This window comes from Vanrija albida (genome assembly GCF_041260175.1).
Source record: "Vanrija albida strain AlHP1 chromosome Unknown contig_1, whole genome shotgun sequence".
Classification (NCBI taxonomy): Eukaryota; Fungi; Basidiomycota; class Tremellomycetes; order Trichosporonales; family Trichosporonaceae; genus Vanrija; species Vanrija albida.
The window spans coordinates 2,296,106-2,310,094 of NW_027191420.1; the positions used below are offsets into that span (position 1 = coordinate 2,296,106).

Sequence of the window (13,989 nt, forward strand, 5' to 3'; positions counted from 1 at the left end):
CTGTCCCAGTCTCGCCTCGCCCATTGTATCCCCCTACCATCTCGTATCGTATCTTGTCAACACAAATGTCCGGCGTAAACGTCACGCCAATGAAGCGCAACGCCCCAGCGGCGCCGCTCACTCCGGAAACGGGCAGGAAACGCAAAGCTCAGTGGGTCAACCAAGCCAGCGTCCACTGACATCACAGTGCATCCAGCCCCCCCTTGAGCCCACTCACCCCGCTCCCTCCTTCACCCCTCGCGTATCGCAGCCGCAAGGGCGACGACCTCGTCCTCGCCGAGTCGCCGGCCCGCACGCCCAAAGCCCCGCCAACACCCATCCCTCCCCACCTCCAGGCGCTCCTCAGCCTCCACCACGGCTTCAACGTCGCCCTCTCCCTGCACATTGCGACGCACCCGCCAATCCTCCCACCACACTCGTCGACCACCACCCAGCTCCAGCTCCTCAACCTGACAAACTATGCCGCCATCAAGGACACGGTCGAGCGCACGTCGGGCCGCAGATTCGGCACGCAGGAGCTCGCACGCCTCGCCTGGCTGTGGGCGTGGGACGGCGAGTCGCTCCCCGCAGAGTCGTCGTCCAAGATGTCCGACAACCCCTTCATCGACGCCGCGCCCGTCACGCAGGTCGCCGGGCTCTCGTACCTCATCACGCCGACCCGCACCATCGACCCGCAGACGGGGCGCCGCATCCAGTCGCACGGTATCGGCATCGAGCTCGAGCTCCAGCCCGGCGAGACGCGCCAGCTGCTCATGAACGGCGCAGAGGGCGGGCTCGGCAACAAGGGCCAGGGCGGCGGCGTGCGCGTCATCGGGCGCTGGAACGCCGGCGGAGAGCTGCGCGAGGAGGCGGTGAGGAAGCGGCTGGAGCGATGGGTCGAGCTGCATGGGGGGTACACTCCAACAGTGAGCTACATGGTCTTGGAGTGTAGCTGACAACGCAGGAGGAGCAGAATGACCAGCTCGCCACGCCGACGACCCGCGACTCTGGCCGCTCGACGATTCCTCCAATCCCCTTGTTACCACTGCCCAAGCTCGCCCCGGCAGTCTCGGCAGGCAACCTGTTCAACCTGGCCTCGAGCGCCCCGGACTCGGCGCCAGGGCTCACAACCCTGCCCAGGTCGACGGCTGGACTGTCAGATCCGTTTGAGATGAAGCCCGCGCCGAAGAAGCCAGCTGCCAAGGGCTCGCTCGACGAGCGTCGCCAGGCCATGCTCGAGAGGGTGAGTTAGGCGTCGCCATTCGTAGTTCTAACTCGTCAGATAAAGGCCCGCTCCAGCAACAACAAGGGCCCGACGCTCGCCGCTGCGATCAAGAGTGGAGCGGCCGTGATCCACCACCGAACCCCCGCGGAGAAGCAGGAGGAGTTGAAGCGCCGCAGTACGCTGAGCCGGCTCGAGGGCGTGGCTGAGGGTGTCTGGATGTGAGTGGCGTCTCCCAAGCTGTCACTGACTCTGCAGGATGTTCTCTGGCCCTCCGCCCGGCCCCAGCTCGATCACGAGCACGCCGCGGTCCCGGCGCAAGGCGATTCTCATGTCTGAGATGAGCGAGATGATTGTCAAGAGCTCCAAGACGCCAATCTCAGAGGGTGGGTGCCCACGCCTCAGGAGTACCCACTAACGCGCAGCCGAGGCCCAGACGTCGCTGCTCATGCTGTGCGACCTGTGCCCCTTCTTCCTGATAAGCAAGACGGTCGCCAAGCGCGAGTGGCTCGAGATGCCGATGCAGGTAGCGCCGTACGTGTCGGCGTCGCCCTCGGCCGACCCGGTGGCCGCGCTCCTCGCCTCGCCGACGGGCTCGCCGCGCAGCCTCGTCGGCCCTGCCAGCCCGGGCCGCGTGCGCAAGAGCGGCGGGCTGCGCGAGGTGCGCGAGCGCATCCGCCGCGAGCTGGGCCAGTGGTAGCCGTGGCTACCCGAGTGATAGAGCCGTCAGAAGTCCCTTGTAGCTTTTCCTGCGCATGCGCTGCCTAATGCCATACCATGCATGTTTGAGCACAGAGCACAGGCCAATGCCAGGATGCGCGCATCCAAAAGGTGCAACCCCCCGAGCGTGTCAGCTGGAGGTGACACCCTCCCCGCCGGCCCTGTTGGGGTAGGGAGACTCGCCGGCGGCCCGTCGACGCGGTGGGAAGGGAGACTCGAGGCCCAGCGGCGCGTGGCGACACGCCGTATCGAACTCTGGTCGCGATGGGTGGTGGCGGGTTACACTGGCGCAAAACAGCTAAACCACTGGTCCATCGGCCCACAACGCGGGCTGCGGGTGGCCGGGTGTCGCGGCGCCGCTTATCTCCAGCCCCGAGATCTCCAGCACCGACATCTCCAGTGCCGATCAACTCCAACGAGCGGCACAAAGCAGAGCGCAGCACCACCCCACACCCCACACCCCAGCATACAGTAATACATGCACACGCCTAGTAGTCGTCGTCGCCCTCGCTGCTCTCGTCGCCGGGCGGCGGCGCCGGCGGGCTGACCTTTGGCGCCTCGCTCGGCGCGCGGCTTCCGCTCCCGCCCGCACTCCCCTGGCTCCCCGGCGCGCTCGGGGGAACACTGGCACGCGCCGCGCCGGGCAGCGTCTTGCGCCCGATCTCCGGCCCGGACGCGACGCTGCCCGCCGAGCCCTCGCGGAACTTTTCCTTCTCTGGCGAGAATGGGCTGGCGGAGTGGGCCTTTGCGCCAAGCGGGGGCCGGCCGAGGCGGCTGGGCGGGTGCGGGGGCCGGCCGGCGCTGGGCGGCGCCGAGCCGGCGTGCGCGAATTTCTTTTTGAGGCTCGCCTTTGTCGGCGACTGGGCGCGGCTCTTGCCGTTGAGCAGTTCTGCGGGTTAGTCGGAGAAGAAGGGGGGGACGCACTTTTCCGCTTGGTGGCGCCGCCGGCGCTGTCGGCGTCGCTGTCGTTCTCGGACGCGAGGTACGGCGACGGGCTGGCCCGGTCGTTGGTCCCGAGCCGCGCCTTGGCCGCCGCCATGCGGCTCGCGCCGCGCCGTGTCGAGCCCGAGAAGCCGAGGCACGAGGCCAGGTGGGGCGCGTACCGCGCCGAGGTTATCTGGGTGTGTCAGCGACGCCGGGAGCCGAGCCACACGACGACTCACACTCCGCCCGCACACGAGACAGTCGAAGAAGACGTTGCCGCTCGCGTCCATCCGCCCGCTGCCGCTCCCCACGCCCGTGCCCCCGCCCGTCCCCTTCTCCGGGCCGACGGGGTAGCCTGCTGGGCGCGCGGTGGTCGCGAGCGACTTGGCCGGCGAGCTCTCGCGCGACGCCACGGCCGACGACGCGGCGGATGCGAGCGGCTGGATCGGGTCGTGTGCGCGACACCTGGGGCGAGCGTTAGTGATGGTGTGGAGGTGCCACATAGGCGAGCGGCTCGCTGCGCTCGCCGCGCACTCACCGTGTCCCGCAGATCCCACACATGGCCTGCCCGCGCTTGATCTCGCGGTGCGCCTCAATCGTCGTCGTGAGCACGCTCTCGCCGAGCAGCTCGGCAAAGATGGACTCGGCCTGCGCGCAGGTTAGCGGCGCCGCCACAGCACACTCACCACCGCACGGATCTCGGGGCTGGGCATGGTACGCAGAGTTTCGCTGTCTCAGGTGGCGGGTGGTGGAGGGGGGGATGGACAAGCCGTTCACTGCACCCGCGTCGCTGCGCCGTGGATGCTCACACTGTCCACGTCGGTCGGCGCGGTCGTCGTCGTTGTCGCTGTCGAGGGGAGCGTCGAGGTCGAATGCAAGACAAAGCAGAGCGACATGAGCTCAGTCGATCACCGACGCCGCCGCAGATGGGACAGTGACCACGACAAAGGGCGGTCACGTGCTTTCCGTCCGAGGCCCCGCACTGTCATACCCGCCCCCCAGTTAAGAATTTCGGACGCAAGCAGGAAGGTCTTGGGACAGTGAGATTTCGAGCCCTCTTTCGACTCCCTCATCACCAAAAGGGCCACACACCAGCCCAGCATGGCACCACCACACGCAAGCAAGAAGCGCGCGGGCGGCGCCGGCGCCTCGCCGTCAGCCAAGAAGCCGCGCACCGAGCGCGCGCCCCGCGAGGACCACGCCGCGCCCCGCGCCGCCCCGGCCTTCACCTCGGCCCTCCAGTCCGAGGAGGTCGACTTCCCGCGCGGCGGAGGGTCGAGCTTCACCGCGCTCGAGATGAAGCAGATCCGCGCCGAGGGCCAGCGCGAGGCCGACGCCGAGGTCGCTGCCAACAAGAAGCAGCCGCGCAAGGTCAGCGAGCGCCACGCAAAGCGTATCAAGAAGAGCAAGAGCACTATCGACGCTGAGCGCGCCGAGCGCGACAAGGACACGATCCGCGTCGAGGAGCTGAGCTACAAGCGCTTGGTGCCCGGAACCCATGTGCTCGCCCGCGTCCACACCGTGCTCCCCCTCCACCTCGTCCTCTCGCTCCCCAACAACCTCCTCGCCCACGTGCCCATCACCGAGGTGTCGGCCACGCTCACTGCCGCGCTCAACAAGGACATTGACGCCATGTCGGAGGACGGCGAGGATGAGGAGGACGACGATGAGGACACTGGCGCGCCAGAGCTCGCCGAGCTCTTCGTCCCAGGGCAGTATGTGACTGCCAAGGTGCTCAACCTCTTCCCCACCGCCAGCCAGGACTTTATCGCCCAGTACCCCGTGTCTGAGACGACCCGCCTCGCCGCTCGTGTCGAGCTCACGCTCATCCCCGAGAAGATCAACGGCGAGATCGCAAAGGCCGATGTCGAGGCCGGCTTCCGCATCGTCGGCGAGGTGCTCTCCAAGGAGGACAAGGGATACCGCGTCGGCCTCGGACTCGAGGGTGGCGTCGAGGGCTTCATCACCAACGACGAGGTCGTGGCGAATGTTGAGGGTAAGTGGCGTGTGGCTTAGTATGAGGGAGGAGTTGCTCACACGCCCCAGCCCAGGCCCTTATCCCTGGCCAGCTCGTCGCCACAACCGTCGCCTCGCTGACTGCCGGCGGCCGTGTCGTCCAGCTCTCGCTCAACCAGCAGACCCTCATCCACTCGAGCCTCACCGAGGTGTCCAACATCGGCTCGCTCCTCCCTGGCCAGCTCGTATCGTGTCTCGTCACCGCTGTCGTGCCCTCCGGCCTCAACGTCAAGGTTGCCGGCTTCTTCGACGGCACTATCGACATCCAGCACCTCGGCCTCGGCGAGGCCGACATTGACGACCGCTTCAAGATTGGCAAGAAGCTCAAGGCGCGTATCCTCTATGACACTGTCGCGTCGTCGGAGCGCCGCTTCGCCCTCTCGGTCCTCCCCCACATCTTCAACCTTGCCTCGCCCCTCGCCGCCGACAAGAAGACGCCCCTCGAGGCCGCCGTTCCCATCGGCAAGACCATCCCCTCGGTCAAGATTATCCGCGTTGTCCCCGACTGGGGAGTTGTCTGTCGCACCGACGACGGCCTCGAGGGCTTTGCCCACATCTCGCACCTTGCCGACGAGCGTGTGGCGTCCCTCTCCGCCGCCACTGGCCAGTTCAAGACGGGCACCTACCACCGTGCCCGTGTCATCGGCCACTCGCCCCTCGACGGCGTCATGCTCCTCTCGTTCGAGGAGAAGGTCCTCAACCAGGTCTTCATGCAGGTTGGCGAGCTCGAGGTCGGCCAGGTCCTCAAGGGCACTATCCGCCGTCTGTCCGACAAGGGCCTGTTCGTCAACGTCAACGGCAGCGTCGACGGTGTCGTCTGGCCCCTCCACTACGCCGACATCCGCCTCAAGCACCCCGAGAAGCGCTTCAAGGTCGGCTCGAGCATCAAGTGCCGTGTCTTTGCCGTCGAGGCTGCTCGCAACCGCGTCGTCCTGACCGCCAAGAAGTCGCTCGTCGAGTCCGACCTCCCCGTACCCAAGTCGTTCGCCGACGTCAAGGCCGGCGAGATCACCCCCGCCGTCGTGTCCAAGATCCTCGACAAGGGCTGCATCGTCGACCTGTTTGGCGGCCTCCGCGCCTTTGTCCCCCAGTCCGAGGCGAGCCAGAACTTTGTCCTCAACCTCAACGACATCTTCTTCGTTGGCAAGCCCGTCAACGTCCGCATCACGGACGTCAACCAGGACTCTGAGAAGCTCGTGGCTTCCGTCCGCCAGGCTCTCCCCACCGCCGTCGCTGCCGCCAAGCTCGAGGTTGGCGAGGAGGTCAACGGTATCGTGGCCCAGATTCACGCCGAGCAGGTTGTCATCTCGCTCGTCCCCAGCCAGCTCACCGCCCTCCTGTCGCTCAGCAACCTGTCCAACCACCGAGGCATGGGTGTCGACGACCTCCGCGCCTCGCTCAAGGTCGGTGACAGGATTGACGACCTCGTCGTCGTCTCCAAGAACCCCACTTCGGGTCTTCTGATCGTCGCCAACAAGCGCGTCAAGGCTGCCGTCAAGGCCGCCTCGGGCGTCTCGGCGTCGGCTCGTGCTATCGATGAGCTGGCCGTCGGCGACGTTATCCCCGGCCGTGTCATCGGCCGCACCGCCCAGGGCGCCATGGTCAAGCTCGGCAACAACATCCGTGGCCGCGTGGCACCTACCGACTCGGCTGACGACCTCGCCCTTGCTGCTGGCGACGGTGCCCTCAACGTCGACGACACGGTCATGTGCTACATCCTCAAGATTGACGCTCCCACGCGCAACATCGACCTCTCTACCCGCAAGTCTCGCGTCCAGCCTGAGGCCAAGGGCAAGATTGTCGACGCCGAGATCACCTCGTTCGCCGACCTCAAGGAGGGCCAGGCCATCCGCGGTCTCGTCCGCAGTGTTGCCAAGAACGGCGTGTTCGTCTCGCTCGGTCGCAACATCACTGCGCGTGTCATGATCAAGGAGCTCTTTGACGACTTTGTCAAGGACTGGAAGTCGCGCTTCACCGTCAACCAGCTCGTGTCGGGCAAGATCCTCAGTGTCGACGCCGACAAGGAGCTCGTCGAGATGACGTTCAAGACCAAGGCCCGCCCTCAGAAGGCCGCGAAGCTCAGCATCACCGACTTCAAGGAGGGCCAGAAGGTCACTGCCGCCGTCAAGAAGGTCGAGCCTTACGGCCTCTTCCTGCGCATCGACGGATCCAACATCAGCGGTCTCTGCCACAAGTCTGAGATCTCGGACAACAAGAAGCAGGACGTCAGCCAGGCGCTCAAGGGCTTCCGCGAGGGCGACCAGGTGCGCGCTGTCATCACGTCGGTCGACGCCGACAAGGGCAAGATCAACTTTAGCATCAAGGCCAGCCACTTTGGCGACGAATTTGCCAAGGAGGACGGCATGGACGTGGATGAGGAGGAGGAGGGAGACGAGGAGGATGACGAGGAGGAGGGCGACGAGGACGAGGATGACGAGGAGGGTGAGGGCGAGGTGCTCAACCTCATTGACGACGAGGCCGAGGTTGAGGACGACGATGAGGACGACGAGGACGAGGAGGAGGAGGAGGGCGACGACGATGACGAGGAGGAAGAGTCCGACGGTGAGGAGGAGGAGGAGATCGACGACGCCCCCGCCCACAGCTCCAAGGCTCAGAAGCGCGTGTCGACTGCCGCCGGCTCTACCGCCCTTTCCCTCGCTGGCGGCTTCGACTGGAGCGGTGGCAAGGCCGGTGACGACTCCGACTCGGACTCTGACTCTGAATCCGACGAGCCTGCGCCCAAAGCCTCGTCCAAGGCCAACGGCAAGAAGAAGGCCGTCGACCTCGCCGCCACCGCCGCCGGTGAGGGCCAGCCCGAGACTGCGTCCGAGTTTGAGCGTGCGCTGCTCGCGTCGCCCAACTCGTCGTTCCTGTGGATCCAGTACATGTCGTTCCAGCTCCAGCTGCACGAGGTGGACAAGGCGCGCAAGATCGGTCGCCAGGCTCTCGAGCGCATCGCGTTCCGCGAGGAGGAGGAGAAGCTCAACGTCTGGATGGCGCTCATCAACCTCGAGATTGGATTCGGCACCAACGAGAGCACAGAAAAGGTCTTCAAGGAGGCCGTCCAGTACAACGACGCGCGGACCGTCTACACCCGGTACGCGGACGCGCTGGTCGCCGCCGGCAAGAACGAGCTCGTCGAGGCCGTGTACCAGAAGCTGCTCAAGAAGTTCTCGGCGTTCCCCGACTCGTGGGCACGCTTCGCCGAGTTCTACCTCAAGAGCGGAAACGTCGAGGCCGCGCGGGCGCTGTTGCCGCGTGCGCTGCAGTCCTTGGACAAGTCCAAGCGTGAGTAGGATGACCTCTGGCCAATACTCACCCCACAGACGTCGAGATGACCGAGAAGATGGCTGTCCTCGAGTTCAAGCACGGCGACGCCGAGCGGGGCAAGACGCTGTTTGAGGGCATCCTCGACCGCTACCCGAAGCGATTGGATGTGTGGAACGTCTACGTCGACCAGGTCGGCAAGACGGGCGACATTGCGACTGTGCGGAGTCTGATCGAGCGGGCGCTGGCGCGCAAGTTGACGCAGAAGCGTGCCAAGTGAGTTGCCCCGCATCCCTTTTTGCCCAACTGACACGCCCAGGTTCCTGTTCAAGAAGTGGCTCTCGCTCGAGTCGCGCATTGGCGATGCTGCGGGCCAGGACAAGGCCAAGGCGCGCGCACGGGAATGGGTGCAGGCGAACGCCAAGCCGGCAGACGACGAGAGCGAGGAGGAGGAGAGCGACGAGGAGTAGAGCATCATATTGGTACATTGTTCATGCACATTAGATTCTGGTTGCAGTTACAGACAAAGGTTGAGGCGCGGGGACCCCGCAGTCGCCACGCGTCAGTCTTGCCTTCCCGCCGCGTTGATGACGGGCGTCAAGTCGCGCGTACGTCGCAATCTCGCCCTTGTACTTTTGTTTTCCAGCTCGCATCGACAAAAGCCGCAGCGCGATGGTCCCACCACTATCCTCCCCCGGGCTAGCGTCTGGCGATGTCGCCCTCGAGTCGCTCTTCCACGCCGGCAGCCTCGACCTCGTCATCCCCGCGACCTCGGCGCTGCCGCCCCTCCCAGAGAGCCGGGACGAGGGCGAGGTCGCGGCGTGGTGGGCGGGGGTGCAGGGCCTCGAGGCGCGCGACACTGCGTTTCTGGGTACGTCGCCGCGTCTCCTCCCTCCTCCTCCTCCTCCTCCTCCTCCTCCTCCTACCCCTCCCCCCGCCCCCTCCCCCCGGCCCCCCCACTGACATCGCAGACGAGAAGCTGTCCTACGCCGTGGCCATAACCTTCCCCTTCGCGCTCTTCGACGGGGCCGACAAGCCGCCGGCGCTGACGGCGCTCCTCTCGCGCCTCGTGCTGACCGCGACGGCCGCCTTCCTCCCCCCGCTCGGAGGCGGATCCACCACCACAACGCCCGGCCTCCGCCCGCCCCCCAGCGCAGGCGTGACCCCGCGCACGGCGAGCACGGTCGGCCCGCCGACGGCGCGCCCCAACGGCCTGACGGCGGACGGCGCGCCGCCCCTCACGCCCAACCCCGTCCCTGGGACGCGGGGGAACGAGGAGGAGTGGGCAGGCGTGCAGGGCGTCACGGTGTGGGAGGGGGCCGTGGAGGCGCCGGACACCGACCCGCGCCCGGTCGTCGTGCGCGGCGAGGAGGGCTGGGTCGCTGTGTGGCGGGGTGAGCTGCCTATCGGTGAGTGGATGGTGGGAGCGAACTGGCGCACTCGCTGACGCTCGTGCCAGTCTACGTCCGCACGCAGATCGCAAACCCCGTCGTCGCGCTCACGGCGTCGGCGACCCTCCGCGAGGGAGGCGCCCGCAAGCGCTCAATCGCGCCCGACACGGCGTCGATCGTGTCGACTACAACGATGCAGACGGACATTGAGGTGGACGAAGACGAAGCCGACATCCTCGCGGGCATGCAGGAGATCGACCTCCTCGGCGGGCTGGGTGGGCCCGAGCCCATGCCTGCCTCGCGGCTCGGCCCGTCGCTCCGGGACGACCTGTTCGTGCGGCTGCCACTCGGCGCCCCGGCAGCCTCGCCGCTCGCAATCTCCCCCCTCGCGCCGAGCACGACGCTGCGCCAGTCATTCCGCCGCGTGCTGAGCCTCTCGCCGGGCCTGCGCGTCCGCATGCGCACCCTCTTCCTGCCGCAAATCGTGTCGCCCTACAAGGACGCCGACGAGACCGAGGACAACGGCCAGCGCCGTATCGTGCTCTGTGTCGAGATTGAGAACAGCACCGACGCGCACGAGCACGGGTTCGAGGTCGACGCCGTTACCGTCGACGTGGGCGGCAAGGGGGCCAAGGCGACGGCGACGCTCGTGTGCGAGCCTGGCGCGACGCCCGACAACGCCGCGCCCTCAGTCTTCCCCCTTCGCCTTGCCGCGCTCGAGCAGTTCAACCTCCTGTACGCGGTCGAGATTGCCAGCTCGCCCACCGGGCTCGGCGGCACCGAGCCGCTCCGCAACAAGGGCGACGAGCACCGCCCCGTGTCCATCATCCTCTCGGGCCGCCCGTACCGCAACGCCGTGTTCCCCACCGCGCCGTTCCAGTCGCGATGGAACTGCGCGCTCGACCTCGGGCCATTCTACGCGAGCTTACCCCCCGCACCCCCGGCTCCGCCGGCCCCAGCACCGAGACCCGTCAACCACAGACATAGCAAGCCGACGCCGCCAACACCAAACGTCATCGCTGGCGACAAGCGCTTCTCCCTCTCGACGTTACTCGCGGCCGAGCCCAAGCCGGCCGAGCAGCAGCGCCCGGGGCAGCCGCCGCAGCGCCGCTTCGTCTCCAACCCCGTCCGTCCGATCGCGCCGCCCCTCGGCAACAGACTAGCCTCGCACCGCGGCCCGCCTCCAGCACACCTGCACGTTCCGCACCAGAACGAGGGGCACGGACTGCTCGTGTCGGTCAAGCTGCTGCCGCAGGCCGGTGACCGCGACGGCAAGAAGGTGGGCACCGCGGGGAGTATCCGGCCGCTGGGCACCTTCTCGATCGAGATCTTTGTGCACAACCGCACCGACGCGGTGCGGCGCTTCCGCCTCGCCATCCCCGCACGCGACCCCGTCGACGGGCGGATCCGCGAGCTGTGGGCCCGGAAGCGGCGGAGACGGGCCGATGAGGCGCAGTACGGCGTCGACGACGCGGTCCTCGCCGCCCTCCTGCACCAGCACGAGGCGGGCGCCGCGGCCCTCATCCCGCTCGAGAACGACGTGCGCTGCGGTCCACTCCTGCCTGGCGCGTCCCTCGCCGCGCGCATCCGCTTCCTCGCGCTCCGCGAGGGCGTACACCGTATCGACAAGCTCCGGCTCACGGGCGCCGGCGACGAGTTTGACTTTGTCATCTCGCCCGTCATCGAGGTGGTCGTGGGCGCGGCGGATACCCCTGTTGCTGCTGGCGAGGTGGAATAGGGTGCTGTGCCTCCGCGGAATAGAGTGCTGTGGCTACACGGCTAATGCATACACAGTTTGCGTGGCTGGATCGCGCATGACATGGAGCTGGCACTGATGGGCGCTCTACAGCTCGGCTTTTGACTTCTGACGTTTATACCCCTTGCACCTATGAGATTAGCACTGACTCGGGCGAGTGCGCAGCCCACCACCACTTGGTGAACCACCACTGATCGTGAATGGGCTCTGGGTCTTGGGCGAACGGGTTGTAGTTGCGGCCCTTGACGGCGGCCGCGATGACGGCTTGGATGAGGGCCGGCTGGTCGAACTCGACCTGGGGTGTGAGGAGCTTTCAACGTGGTCGCCAGCTCTCTCATCTCACAATGTGGCCTGCGTCCTCGATCCGGAGAAGCGTGTAGTCTGTCCCAGCGCCCATGATGTCCCCGGACCCAAGGCCAGGCGGGAGCGGCACGAATGACGCGTTGTTGAACGCCGCGCGGTGTGGCGAGCTGAGGCGGCGCATCTGGTGTGAGCTTTCGCTGCACAATTGATAGCTCACCCATGACAGCGTGCTCCGCCACCCGCAGATCGTGTCCTGCTTGCCCGAGTAGACTGGGGTCAGCCGAGCCAGGGGACAGCTTACCGAGGAGACGGGTGCCCGCTTCCAAGGCTGGCGTGAGGAGGCGGTAGGCGGATTGGTAGCTGCGTGGGTGAGCATCGAGAGAGACATCACCCACTGGTCTGCCTCGGCGTGGAAGTTAAGCGCTGCTGGACCGACAACAGGCCACCGGAAGACGTCGGTTGGCGGTGCGCCGAGCTGGTGTCGTGGTTAGCCCCATCCATTCCATCCCGGAACCACCGACAAGGCGTCGCAGTGTGCCACTGTTCATAAAACTCTGCAGCGGCTCGATCCACCAGAAACACTTGAACACTGGGAAGCACTGGCACATGAGTGGCTGGCGACGACTGTTCACTCACATGCTCCTCGCGCCGGTCGTACCGGTTGCGCAGTGCGAGCTGGAACCCGTCCTCGTCGAAGGGATCGCACTTCTCCCGCGCGTTCCGGCGGTTCTCAGTCGTGTTGTCCTCGATGGCGATGGCGAGGGCATCCTGGCAGGCGGGGAGCTTCTCGGCCAGTTCTCTGCATCTGTAAAATCCCCAGATGAACGGCTCGTCCACACACATTGTCGAGTGCAGCCATGTCCTGGCGTGAGTTTGTCCCGGCAGCTTGTGCCACTCACATCTGCGCGACCATGTCGCCCAACGGATTGCCGAGGACAATGGCGTCAATCGGTTTGACAATTCGCCCCGATGGGCGCTCTTCGTTCCTTTTGTTCACCACCTCGGCAATGTGCGGCGCGTATGTGCCGCCGTACGATACGGAATGGAGCACGAGGGGCTGGGTGGCGTAGCTCGAGAACTCGGCGAGGAAGACCTGCAGGAAGGCGTCGAAGTCGAGGGCGGCAGCCGCCGACGTGTTGGGGGCGGTCCTTGGACGGAGCGGGTTCTCGTATGACGAGAATCCAGTTCCGACAGGGTAGTCGACGACGAGCAGGGAGGCATGCTCTGTCCAAGGGTAGGGCGCGGGCGTCAGCGCCGCGACGGTCCCATTGCTGCCCCTAGTGATCTGACATGGGCCGGCACCTGGTCGTAAGCAGCTGATCACCACATCCGCGCAGGACAGCTACTCACCGAGGAAGGCGTGGTCGTACGCGCTGAAGCCGGGCCCGCCCTGGAAGTGGACGACCAAGCCCGGGGTCCCAGCCCGCGCCTTGAACAGCGACCAAAACATGTCGCCGGTGGCGAGGTGGACCCAGCCCGAGATCACGTCGTGCGCGCCATTCCCGCAGTCGAGCTGGGTGATAGCCGTCACGGAGAGGGGGGTGCGCGGCCCCGTGCTTCCCGCTGAGGAGGTGAGCGCCTGGAGCTGCGGAGCGAGGGCGACTGTGAGGAGGAGGAGGAGGAAGGGGGAGAGGAGGGCCAGGAGGCGGGTTGCCATGGGTGGAGGAGGGGGGAGTGGGAGATGGTGAAGAATGGCAGGAGAGATAGTTCAACTTGTTTATGAGCAGTGGCGGCGGTGAGCGGCGAGGAGCGAGGGGCGTGCGAAGGATACACACTTGTCCGTGCGTCGTCGGTCGCCTGCACACAGTCACCACCTTCCTTTGCCTCCTCTGCCTTCCTCGTCCTTATTCGCCCTGATAGTCTGGACGCCAACATGCACACTCTCCTCGTCCTTCATCGATACGACATCCAGCACGCTCTATTGCTGCATCTGCACCGGCGAGAGCTCAAACAGCCTCGTGCCACACTGGCGCCGAGGCCACAGGGCCGGTACCGGCCCGGCGCCGGCCTCGCACCGCCAGACGCACTTTCAAGCACCGCCGTAGCCCTCGCCATCGTCGCCGGCCTGCATTCGGCGTGTGCGCTGGCTGCACGTCTGCCGATATACCACTATCACTTCTGGAATGCCGAGTCGGCGCGTCGGCGCCTACCGCAATGGACATCCGTCAATTGCGCAGCCAACTATCAGATTACCTCGTGGGTGCCAAATGATCCCTTCGTGCGCCTCGCCAACTCGCTCGCTTACGGAAAAGTGCAAATGCCAAGCCGAGAATTTAAACCGCGCACCTGCGCACTTGCCGGCGGCGGCGCGTGGTCGACGACGCAGGCCGGCAGTGAGCCGGACGCCGCCGGGACCGAGGGGGTGGAGGAGGGTGGAGCAGGCAGTCGAGATTCGAGATGGTGCGCAGTCG

General features: G+C 66.3%; 5 protein-coding genes across 5 annotated transcripts; 3 read left to right on the top strand and 2 right to left on the bottom strand.

The window, feature by feature from the left end:
• Positions 1 to 65: 65 nt before the first annotated feature.
• Positions 66 to 1,901, top strand: Q8F55_000945 (uncharacterized protein; the record flags this gene model as incomplete). Its single annotated transcript, XM_069349594.1, has 6 exons — positions 66 to 151; positions 188 to 905; positions 944 to 1,222; positions 1,262 to 1,422; positions 1,460 to 1,587; positions 1,627 to 1,901. The coding sequence occupies 6 exons, from the start codon at positions 66 to 68 to the stop codon at positions 1,899 to 1,901; spliced, it is 1,647 nt and encodes a 548-aa protein (XP_069213138.1).
• A 499-nt stretch (positions 1,902 to 2,400) lies between these two features.
• Q8F55_000946 (uncharacterized protein) lies at positions 2,401 to 3,558 on the bottom strand (the record flags this gene model as incomplete). Its single annotated transcript, XM_069349595.1, has 5 exons — positions 2,401 to 2,810; positions 2,846 to 3,038; positions 3,085 to 3,310; positions 3,384 to 3,493; positions 3,532 to 3,558. 5 exons carry the CDS (start codon positions 3,556 to 3,558, stop codon positions 2,410 to 2,412), a joined length of 957 nt encoding a protein of 318 aa, XP_069213139.1. The 3' UTR covers positions 2,401 to 2,409.
• A 388-nt stretch (positions 3,559 to 3,946) lies between these two features.
• RRP5 (rRNA biogenesis protein rrp5) lies at positions 3,947 to 8,598 on the top strand (the record flags this gene model as incomplete). Its single annotated transcript, XM_069349596.1, has 4 exons — positions 3,947 to 4,841; positions 4,892 to 8,149; positions 8,188 to 8,404; positions 8,448 to 8,598. 4 exons carry the CDS (start codon positions 3,947 to 3,949, stop codon positions 8,596 to 8,598), a joined length of 4,521 nt encoding a protein of 1,506 aa, XP_069213140.1.
• A 202-nt stretch (positions 8,599 to 8,800) lies between these two features.
• Q8F55_000948 (uncharacterized protein) lies at positions 8,801 to 11,257 on the top strand (the record flags this gene model as incomplete). The annotated part of the gene is made up of 3 exons (XM_069349597.1): positions 8,801 to 8,999; positions 9,100 to 9,537; positions 9,588 to 11,257. The coding sequence occupies 3 exons, from the start codon at positions 8,801 to 8,803 to the stop codon at positions 11,255 to 11,257; spliced, it is 2,307 nt and encodes a 768-aa protein (XP_069213141.1).
• A 148-nt stretch (positions 11,258 to 11,405) lies between these two features.
• Positions 11,406 to 13,235, bottom strand: Q8F55_000949 (uncharacterized protein; the record flags this gene model as incomplete). Its single annotated transcript, XM_069349598.1, has 9 exons — positions 11,406 to 11,570; positions 11,619 to 11,759; positions 11,796 to 11,848; positions 11,880 to 11,938; positions 11,974 to 12,053; positions 12,100 to 12,177; positions 12,215 to 12,377; positions 12,478 to 12,880; positions 12,929 to 13,235. The coding sequence occupies 9 exons, from the start codon at positions 13,233 to 13,235 to the stop codon at positions 11,406 to 11,408; spliced, it is 1,449 nt and encodes a 482-aa protein (XP_069213142.1).
• Positions 13,236 to 13,989: the final 754 nt, after the last annotated feature.